The sequence below is a fragment of the Acartia tonsa genome, chromosome 3 (assembly GCF_053477335.1).
Source record: "Acartia tonsa isolate MP-2025a chromosome 3, ASM5347733v1, whole genome shotgun sequence".
Classification (NCBI taxonomy): domain Eukaryota; kingdom Metazoa; phylum Arthropoda; class Copepoda; order Calanoida; family Acartiidae; genus Acartia; species Acartia tonsa.
This window is the reverse complement of record NC_137262.1, coordinates 40,006,103-40,017,396: the sequence shown is the minus strand read 5'-3', so window position 1 is coordinate 40,017,396 and position 11,294 is coordinate 40,006,103. Positions and strand designations below refer to the sequence as shown.

At 32.8% G+C, this 11,294-nt stretch overlaps 2 protein-coding genes across 4 annotated transcripts; both read right to left on the bottom strand.

Moving 5' to 3' along the window:
- Positions 1-443: 443 nt before the first annotated feature.
- Positions 444-2,417, bottom strand: LOC145314133 (solute carrier family 61 member 1-like). Its single transcript, XM_080153931.1, has one exon. It carries the CDS (start codon positions 2,137-2,139, stop codon positions 763-765), a length of 1,377 nt encoding a protein of 458 aa, XP_080010057.1. The 5' UTR covers positions 2,140-2,417; the 3' UTR covers positions 444-762.
- A 1,957-nt stretch (positions 2,418-4,374) lies between these two features.
- Positions 4,375-10,712, bottom strand: Nasp (Nuclear autoantigenic sperm protein). 3 transcript variants are annotated; one of them, XM_080153928.1, is made up of 12 exons: positions 10,062-10,712; positions 9,582-9,683; positions 9,280-9,354; positions 9,057-9,114; positions 8,546-8,602; positions 8,029-8,127; positions 6,662-6,784; positions 6,338-6,435; positions 5,577-5,807; positions 5,264-5,394; positions 4,865-5,052; positions 4,375-4,706 (listed from the first exon to the last, which is right to left on the bottom strand). In XM_080153928.1, exons 1-12 carry the CDS (start codon positions 10,158-10,160, stop codon positions 4,588-4,590), a joined length of 1,380 nt encoding a protein of 459 aa, XP_080010054.1. In that variant the 5' UTR covers positions 10,161-10,712; the 3' UTR covers positions 4,375-4,587. The 3 variants fall into 3 exon arrangements, with proteins under 3 accessions (XP_080010054.1, XP_080010055.1, XP_080010056.1); XM_080153929.1 differs by lacking the exon at positions 8,029-8,127 and having other exon boundaries at positions 10,062-10,541; XM_080153930.1 differs by lacking the exons at positions 8,029-8,127; positions 8,546-8,602 and having other exon boundaries at positions 10,062-10,541.
- Between the last annotated feature and the right edge of the window lie 582 nt (positions 10,713-11,294).

The following is an 11,294-nucleotide window of genomic DNA, read 5'->3' as shown; positions in this document are numbered from 1 at the left end:
TAAACAGGTGTACACAAGTACATAAAAGTACTTTTTTAACCAATAAATAAGATAACGTGGTTATAATTTTTTAGCCCAATGTCCCCTTTATTCCTGTAAATTCAAATAATAAACTAACAAATCTAAGAGGATAGTTCCATTCAGATGATTTATAAAAAAAATAAGTGATGTAGAACTTTTTATATAGTTTTTTTTTTATTTTTAAAAATGTTTTTAGAGCTGGATCTTTGAATCATTTTAATGGTGATTTAGATCGGGGAGCGCAGAATTTCAGCCAATCACAGCGCGTCATTTTTAAATCATTTCAATGGTGATTTAGATCGGGGTGCGCATAATTTAAGCCAATCACAGCGCGTCATTTTTAAAATGCCGCGCTGTGATTGGCTGAAATTTGGCGCACCACGATCTGGTTCACCACTAAAATGATTTAAAGATCCAGCTTAGTTCTTTAGATTCAAATGAAGAATATTTTTCTTTGGTTCCCTTACTATACAAGAATATGATTAGGTAATGTATAAAATCGTAAAATAAATTTCATGAACTAACCCTTTAGAAAATGTACTAAGAAAATGAATAATAAAATAGAATTCTTATTCAAAACTAACAATCACAGATGTGAAAAATAAAAAATATACAAATGTTTTCTTAAGAAACGAATAGAAGCAATATTACACATTTTTTTAACAATGGAATAATAACAATAAAGTTATATATATACATTATATCTTAAACGTTTGGTAAGAAATCAAAAGAAACATTGTTTTACGATTCCTCAGCTTCTAAAAGACTGACTTTAGCCTCCCTCTTTTCTTCCTCTACCGAAGTTCTTGTTGAAGTTTTCCTCTTAGCCTGCAGATCAATAAACCTGGATGAGAGGACAATTCCCAGACAGGCCAAGGCCAGGCAGAATGCAAAAACAATCCTCTTGTCCTTAGAAACAGTATCCAACTTCAAGCTGAGCAACGCCCCGCAGGTCATGCAGTTCATGGGCACACGAAACCAGTTCATCACGTTGGCCCTGTGGGATTCTGGCACTACCTGGCCACGCAATACAGAAATACTTGGGAAATACATGCCGATGCCAATTTCAAGCAAGAGGAAGGCAACGTAGGAGATAACTTTGTAGATAAATTCATTTTTGTTAGCGGTGTAACAGCAGACAGCCATTGTGGTAGCCACCAGGTATAAAGCAAACCTTAGTATTTCTTCAGCAGTCTTGCCTTTGTGTTCCAGAAGAGTGAACATGCTAGATCCAATCATAATACACACCATAAAACACGAGAACACCATGCCAAGCGGGGTTGAGTCTGAATCAAGGACGGGCGTCCACAGGAATACAAATATATACATACAGGTTTCCAGAATAGACTGAAGGCTACCTAACAATAGGATGCTTTGATTGCTGAAAATGATTCTCAATCCTTCCATGCAGGATGAGGTAAAGTTTCCTTTCCTATCACCATAATTTTCTTCCCATGTAGAAACGACCAGAAATCCACAGGCAACTAGTGGTATGAGGGCCAGGACAAAGGGTGCCACGGGACCATAACCTAGAGTCTCAGCTCCAATGTTGGCCAGTACTCCAGCCAAAATAGCTAGCAGTCCATTCCAGAAAGTGCTGATAGAAAAGGTAATACCAATCCATTCCACGGGGTACCCATGCCTCTCACTGTGCTCATAAACATACCAGGACTCGAAAGTTGAGAATAGCATGGATGTTGCTATTCCTCCACAAATACGGCCCACAAACAGCACATTAAAGTCTGATGACAGTTTTGTCAAACAGCAAAATGTATAGATTATGGTGAATAAAATTGTCGCCTTTCTTCGTCCAAATAAATCCGCAAGTGGACCGGTACAGGTGCCAAACATGACACTTGACGCAAAACCAGCCACATACAGTATCGCAATTTCTGCTTCTTGAAATTGATAAAAGGCATACAGCTTATACACATACGGCCCTTGCAGCCAATCCCCAAGCAGAGCCAGAAAGTAGACAGTGAAAAAGCTTCTCTGGAAACCTTTAAAGTTGGCGTTAGATACTGACAGCTTTTTGTCGCTTGTTTTGTTTGCTTGATGACGTGCACCGTAGGCCAGTAGCGACAATATCACAAATGATCCGTAAACAAGCAGCTCCATGTTTAATATGTTTTTAGCTTATGTTTTCTTGTATATTTCTAAATAACACAATTGATGGTGTTCAAATGTTCAAAGGATGAAATAAATTCTCTAATAACAATTGGAATATGTTGACTAATGCCTTTGCACAGGTGGAATTCTAGGCATTGTATTCAAATATCTTCTTTGTAAGTGAAACTTCATAGAGAAACTGAATCATATTTTCACACTGACACACACACACACATATATATTGCTTATCATCCTTGTAAAATTCAACCTACTAGTGCTAATATGTCCAACAATAATCAGAGTCAGTGTATGTATATTTTCTGTGTGGTGTAGGGGAATGGGGGGGGGGGAGAAAAAAATTGCAGTGTAACTGTTTAAGGCAGGTAGAAACCAACACACACACACACACCGGTAAAAAAAACTAATTACTAGGAAGGAAGAATAGACAATACAACATATTAAATAAATCTACAACTCTATCTCCCTCTTATAATTAACAGATACTACCAAAGGCAGAACTTCATTTTTGAAAAATGGACAGGGAAGAATAATTTATCCTTCATTATCTTATCTCTCTATCCCTGAAGTAACTAAGTTGACCAAAATGCACCGATTTCTCTTTTATACATTATGATATAAAAAAGGAAAAAAGCTTGGTCATTTTTGACGATATTAGTAAATCAGCGAAAAGAAAAAATATCAAAATAAAAGCGACTTAATGAACTAAATAACCTACATAGAAGCAAAGCTCAATAAAAAAGCTAAAATTAGTTTTAATGTATAAGCTAATGCATATTGCATTACGAGGGATTAAGTAAATTACATAGTAGATGCTCATTTCTCAATGGCATTGAGAATCTCAATACAAAATTTCGGACATCTATCTTGAATCGCAACCGAGAAAATCAAATTTCCCTTTTACGGAATTATAGAGTAGTTACGCTAATAAAGAGAATAGTTCAATTTCATCATGGAACAACGACCGTTATTGCCTACTGATAAGAAAATAAAAAAGCAAATATAAATAGATATAAAACCTTAGATAGTCTAATCAGGCTCAATAATCCATCCTAGGTATTTCTAGCAGATGAAAAGTCCCATATTATGCAAAGGTATAATACAAGCAACAAAATTTTTGGACCCCAAGCAAAGTCTTGTCCTAAATCTATATTCAAATAATCAAATTATAAATATCAAGAAAACTAAATCATACTTATTGAATTAAAAATTTTAGTATCTCCTCTAAAATTATAATATGATAAATATTAAAGTAACTGAATGTCCATGTGTTTGTAACGAAGGGTCTCTCGGTAACCGCTGAACCGACATGGTTCTTTTAACAGTAAAGCTTCTCTTAGGTCAAGTAAAGGTTTATAACTAATGAAAAATATGTTGATAATTCATGTATTAACACTTGTGCACATATTTCTTTCATACATAAAAATGCAATTGCTATTAATCACATTTTAATGAAATATTGTAACCAGAATTGTCATCTACACAACGACAAATACAAGGTAATGATGCAAGTTAAAATAAAAAGCTTATTGAATTATCAGTAAAAGTTGTGTAAAAGAATTGATTTTGGAGGGAAAAAATGGCAATTATAATTTAAATCATAAAATAGCCATTGAAGTAATTATGTTCTGTATGTCCATATATCTCTAGAGTGGCCAGAATCCAGATTGTTCTAAAGGAAAGCCCAATATGGTTTGAACCGCATTAATAAGACTTTAAGGCACCCTTAGAATGTATAATAGAATAAGATAAAGTAATTTAAACATAACAGTTTCAGACAGACATCTTGAAATATAGAGTAGCTTCGATACTAAAAGAATTAAAAAGCTCAGTGTAATTGAAGGTCAAACATGGATGACAACATCCATAAAAGCGAAGCTCTGAAACTGTATGACAGACGAACGCTAACTTAAGAGTTATTAAGCCTTAATTGTACCAAACTGTTACAGGCCTCTAAGCTTAAACAAATAAAATAGGTCTAAATAACTTTTTTTCTTATTGTTTTACTATTATTTTTAGTTGCCTTGTTGTTCCCAACATTTACACACAAATATTTCCTTGTAAATAAATGTAATTTAAAGAAGTTTTCAATAATACAAATTTTAAATAGCACCACATGATCAAGAATCTACAATTATTACCGTAAAGTAAAACATCGATCAACCAAACTTAACTAACACATTATATAAATCTGAAACGAGATAGAAAATAATAAAAGCAATGTTGTTACATATTCTAATTTTTATTTAAATTGGAAATGCATGTAGTGAATAGGTAAATGTAATTATAATAACATGAATAAATCACAAGAGCGTGCAAGTAATAAAAATGATCAATATCTAATCACTATAAAAACTGAAAAATTCAACAGGTACAATTTAGTGTAGTATGAATATAAAAACGGATAAATAGTCATAAAATAAAATCAGATAAAAGCCTCTACTTGGCATCGCCATTCTCGAGGTGGACCTTCTTGGTGGGACTGACCTCTCCGGCCTCTGTTTTCCTCTTGACGCCAATGGTGGAAATAGGCTTGGCGCTACCGCTGGCTTCGCCGTCTAAAATAAGAGAAAGTTTATTTATCATTAGAAAAAAAAATTACATACTGCAAAATTTAAAGAAAGTTATAATAATAAATAGGTCTACTTCAAACAAGTGTTAAACAATATCTTAGTAAACCAACTGTAAAAGTATAATTAGAATAACTAAAACTTACTTTGGAAGCCAGTTTCTTCCTTCTGGTTTTCGGCGCTCTGTTTCTTCAGATCCTTGGTGTCCTGGATCTTCTCCTCGATCTCGGGGATAAGGGATTCCAGCTCAGTGATCTCAGCCTCTCTGGAGTAAAAGGCGTCGTTCACCTTGGCCTCGTCAACACTCTCCTTCTCGGCCTTCAGATTCTCCATTCTAACAAAATATTTAAGAATTAACTACGTAATTTTTCATATAATGGTTGAACTAAGATGTAATAAATTTAGTTCAATAGTAATTCTGTCAACAGGGGAAATACATTCACTTAATAGAAAAAGTTTATAAGGAACAAAGAACTTTACTTGAAGAACATGACAAGCAATGTTAAATATGCTAAATTTAGCTAAACTAAAAAAAGTATACACACCTGAGCTTCAAGCAGGCAATAGCCTCTTCCAAGGACTTGACAGCCTCGTCGAATTTGTTGAAGTGACCAAGGGCAACACCAAGCTGGTAGTGGGTCTCTGCGATACGGCGAGAGTCGGCAGCATGGAGCTCCTACACAAAAGGGCATTTATATTTTTGTTAAAGATAATAGAACAGTTAAAAAAAAAAAATATTATGTTATAGTAGTAAAAGACGAAAATGAATTAAAATAAGGCTAAAATAAAAAGCGCCTTAAGATTTTGAAAATATAAAGAATTAATAAAGAATGCCAATAAAAATAAGTTATTCTGTACCTTTCTCTTGGTCAGACATTCAGTGATATCAACAACAGCCTGCTCATAGGTCTCATTCTCCAGGCTAACCTCGCCCAGGGTCAACAAAGTCTCGCAGACCTTCATCTGGATGGGACGCTTCTCTTCCTCCTTGGTGAGAGCCTCGATCTTGTGTGTGTAGGCAACCTTGGCAAGCTCCAACATCTCCCAGGCAAGCTGGAGGTTGCTGGGGTCCTCTTCATCCTCAGCCTCCTTAACATAAGAAATTAATAATAACATAACTTTATTAGTTAGGGTTAGGATTAATATGATTAATCTGCAACCTGTTTAGATTAATCTACACCAAGTTAAGTCACACATCAAGCTGATTATGAAATACACCAAGCTGGGGATGGAGTGAGAGGCCAGGAAAGAATGGCTGGACTAGTCACTCGAACCAGTGATTTATTACACCAAGCTGCTTTATTTTGAAATACATCAAGTTAATATATTTTTGTATTATTAATTCTATGTTATTTTTTACTTATTCTATTCCAGAGTTAAGATTCTGGGGTTTAGCTTACTCCGTGGTTTTAAATTACATCAAGCCTGTTTAAGTTTCAGAAGAGATGTGTGTGTTAATGTTATCCTATTGATAGTTGGGACACCTGTCATTCCAGCCACTGCGCTTCAATTTAGGGAAGTTCTTCAGTTAGTGTCCTATAGGGAAATAATTTGAAATATTAGCTTTTGTAGAGTTGTCTTGTTATAGGCAGTGAGTAATTAAAGAAATTAACCTATACCTGTTCCTTCTTGTCTTCACCCTCCTTGGCATTGTCTCCAACGCTTTCGGTATCCTCTTTGTCCTTAGTCTCCTCGGTGGGCTTAGCAGGCTCAGAATCTAAAGATAAGATTATTATATAGGCGAACGATTGCACGGAATAATCATGCAAGACTCAATGTTAATCCGAGGTGTATATCCAACATAATATTTTATTTTGTTTCTAAAACTATTTAAGGAGTCACAAAAATCTTTAAGGAATTAATTACAGAAAAAGATTTAAAATCAGAAAATAGTTATCCGAATAAAAATATATTATTCTTTAAATGATATATAAAATATTCACCTTTAGTTTCTGTGGATGTGGAAGCTTCACCCTCAGCCTTCTCTCCCTCCTTGTCCTCTCCCTCACCTTCACCATCCTCATCTTCATCTCCCTCAGTGTCTTCAGTTTCTTCCTCTGTAGAGTCTAAATAGAAGTTAAAGAAGTGAAAAAAAAATATTTCATATTTATTTTAAATTTGTTTGATAAAGGGTAGCAGAGTCTCCTCAGATTAATATCAATAATATTAAAGCAAGAAAAAAAATATCGCCATACAGTCTAACATAGCTATAGAGAAGCTTCACATAATATGTAGTAATGTACATTATTACCCAAAAGCAAAATATTATATAAATAAAATATAATATAAACACAAAACCAACCAATAAAAACCATGTGCAATTAAAGGGCGAATATAGTTTCAATATGATATGAGCTTATATGAAAGGTGCCATTACATACTTTTAAAATATCTATGTTAAATTTAAAAATTCAAAAAAATCCTTAAGTAGATTTTGCAATTTTTGCTTTTACTTCAACATATGATAAATGAGAAAGTCAACAAAATCGTTTATTTTACCCCTTTACAAGACTTTTTTTGACTAGTTTTCTTAAGTTTAATTGATTATTACATTGGCATGCATCTTAATTGATTTTATTGATTTTTTAAAAAGCATAAAATAATTTGCGTCAATTTGCGTCCGGAGTAATTACTAGGGTAAATAATATGTTTTAAAGTTTTTTTCTGTATAAAGATCAATGATTAATTCTTGATGATATAATTACCCTAGTACGCATTTTTCAACACACACACACAAACGCACCGATCGCCAGATTTTCTCCAGAAAAAAATATAAGAAAAAAAAACACTATTCACCTATTATTTTTGTCCTCTTTAAATTAATTATAACAATTACCATATAATTTTCATACTTACATGAAATAAAATTTCTCCTGTAAAGGTTTTTTTTTACAAATAAAATTCATATAATTTACACTTTGTTGGGGAATATTGTCAAGGAAGAAACAATGCACAATACAAAAAAATAGATTGATAACTGGTTTCCACTTTTATTACGACTATCATTTAACGAAAGCTTTTTAATTCAACCTTAAACCGAAGCCTTGTGTGATGCTAGGGTGTTTGGAGTTCTTAGGGAACCACACTTATTACATAAATTTATCCCGAGAATGTTCAGGTTTTAAGCTATAACAGACTTATACATTTGGATATGTCAATATCTTAAAGTTACTTATAATCTATGGAATTGCACGGTTTTTTTGAGCCCATATTATATTCAACCTATATTCGCCCTTTAAGAGATTGAGAATTACATATATTAGTAAAGGTTTAGTAGTCATTTGTCTAAATAAATACATGCAATACATACTTTTCCTCTTGTCCTTATTCTTTTTCTTCTCCTCTAGAGCCTGAAAGTTTTCGTCAAGAGCTTCACCAACCTCCTTCTCAACAGTGTCCCTTTCCTCCTCTAAAGTAGCAACGTTGGAAGGGGAAGGAAAAAAAATCGGCAAGACTTATTACAGGAAAAAAACTTAAGAATAGAATATAGGGAGAAATAATAAAAGATACTTTGCCTAAGGCAGACTTCAAATTTAATTAAGGATAAATTATGAATAACAATTTAACTTAAAGAGATTTCTTAAAGGATGTAGAATATACGTGGATAATATAACAGAAGGAAATAATGTAAATTTAAATTACTATTTCCCCTTGAATTTATTGGTCGTACCGTTATCGCAGAAGGAGGAAAGAGGATAGAGGGGGGGGGAGGGGGGAGTTATATTAGCCCTTTGCAGAGTTCACTTTATGAAGACATGAAAATCTGGTGCAAAATCAAAGAAATTGTACATACATTTGAATAGTGGACAAAAGGAAAAGATTCGAACCTGTCATTTTGTCAGGATCTTCGACCTGGGAGTTATTAGCGTCCTCACCCTCAGGCACTAAAATCATGACAAAGCTTACAAATATAGAAAATGACAGATAAAATTATCTTTATCACATAATCTAAAGCCTCGCTTATACTTTAAGAGAGTTTTAGTTTATTTATCAGTCATTTTCTTCATACACTATTAACCCAATAAAAAAATATAAATGTTTAAGGATAGAAAAAATCTAAAATTCGTAACACCTATACATTATTAGTCTTTTGTCAGAGAATAAAATTATTAAAGCCAAAAGTGTAGAATATAACATCAGTTGGTTTTAATCTATCTCCATTTACTTTATTTAGCATGCAGTGCAACACAAAATTAAAAGTCTGAACAGCAAAAGAAAAGATAATAAAGTTTCAAAATGCACTAAAAAAGGGGCTGAAGATTTACTTTAATATCTTTTCCTTAATGCATAAACACAATCCACTAAACAAAAAATATATATCAAACCAAAATTACATACCTCCATCAAGAGCATTTCCAAAGACTCCAGATTCAGCTCTGGCCATCTCAAGAAGAGCCTACACACAAATCATTTTAAACTACAAAATGTACTTTAAAGATTTTATTTCTTTTCGGATTTAAGGCGAATTCTAATAAGCATTTGACAAAAAAAAAAGTTTAAGAGTAATTTTAATAAAATTCTATATTTCAGATTGACTAAATAATAAGATAATTGAACTAACCTTTCCATAGTAGTAATAGGCATCAGCACATTCATAAGCAGTCTCTCCGAATTCGGCAGACAAAAGCTCGCAAGCCTAGAACAAATTAGTAGTTTAATTGATTTTCAGAACAAAGTTTTAAACATATTCGGTAGATTTTAACATAGAGGAAATATGCGAATACTTAATTCTCAATATAATTAAAAATTGCACAAGGAAACGAAACATTCTATTGAAAGACTAGACTACAAAAACACCTAATTTAATAGGAAGGTTTGTAGCTCATCGCTACTACCTTATTTATAAAAGAAAAAAAAACTCACCAAAGCCAAGCTGGTGACAGCAGCGTCAATGTCCTTGACAAGGAGATGACGCTTGCCAGCAACAAAGTGGTTCATGGCCTCCTTGTGCTTCTCTGATGCGGCCTAAACAAGTAAATATGGAATTTCTGAAGGGAAAGAAAGTTATTTAATTATTACACTAGTCTCCAAAGTTCTTGGTCCTTGAGTAAACAACATTCCAGACGAGGTTATTTTGATTAAACGTTTCATTAAGTTAAATGTCAATACGTTTGAACCACTATTTGTAATCTACAGAAAGTTAACGTTTATAATTAGAGATATAGATCAATATATTACATTTGTCTAATCACTTTAGATCCATAATAAAAGCTTATTAAATAAAATTAGGATCACTTTGTAAAAAAGGACAAGGCTATGGAAAAAGATATTCTTAATCATGTAATTCCTACAAGAAGAATCAAGAAATACACAGAACAATTTGAAGCCAAAAGTTGAAAATACCTTGACTGGGGAGGCACCGGTATCGCTGGGAACGACAGTGTTCTTCTCCTGGGGGGAACCACCCTGGGCCTGGGTCTTCTCAATGCTGCTGGCGGTCATTTTGGTATATGCTGCAAAGTTAAAACTTGAATTAACATGTAAAAAATCTTAAGTAAATATCCTACAAAAATATAAAACAATTAAAACAGAAAGAACTTAGTCCTAGCTGAAAATTAAAATATTGACAAGTATCCTAAAATATAAAAGTGGCCTTTATGGCATATAACTATTTCAGGATATAAATGCAGGAAATAGGAATAGAAGGAAAACTAACAAATATACATTTATATTCTGAATATTTAAGACCTAGAATTGTTAATTAAGAAAATAATACATTGCAAACCGAATGCTAAAAGCACATACAATAAGGCCAAAAATTAAACTATTTGGAAATATAAAGAAATATTTCAACCACTTGAAATAAAGAGCACAAAATTTCTAGTTTACACAATATATAAAATAATCCAAAAAACAAGTCAAATAAAAAGTAATATTTATATAAAAAATCTAAATAAAATAAAATACTTTTCACTATTATTAGAAAACTTTGAAAACATTTTAATATTAATATATTAAAATTAATAATTATTATTATGATACCAAAATTGATATGACAACAAACATAAATCTGCCGTCAGTCGTTTGTTTTGGTTGAAGCTGGCGCGGCAAATTTACGCGCCATTTTGATTATGTACACTTTCATCATTTCCGGCGGGCCGGTAAACACTTTTTCCTACATTTGGGCCTAGCAACACCTTTTTTACTAAGTATTTTTATAATGTCCATTTTAGGGGACTTCGTACCATGATTTAAGGGGCTAAAAATCAAAGGAGAATATATTCTTATCGCATTAAATAGCCTAAAACCACCTCAGCACCTGAATATAATAAAACTTTGTCCATTTTCCCTAAGGTTTTTTATTAGATAAAAAAGATAAATATGACAAATATACAAATATATCTATTAAGAATTTTAATTGTTCAATTAAAAAGAAGTTTTATATAAAGAAAAGTTCATTTTTAAACCAGTTTAAAAAAAAAATCTTTTTTCCTTATCTACCTTCGAAGCCGGAAACAAGAGCTAGACTTTTTTTCTCCTTTTTATTAGAGGTCGAAAAAAGGGAAGGACACTCCCCCTCCCTCCCGGTGCAGCTTACTAATAAAAAGCTGCCAACCTAAAATTTTAAAAATACCA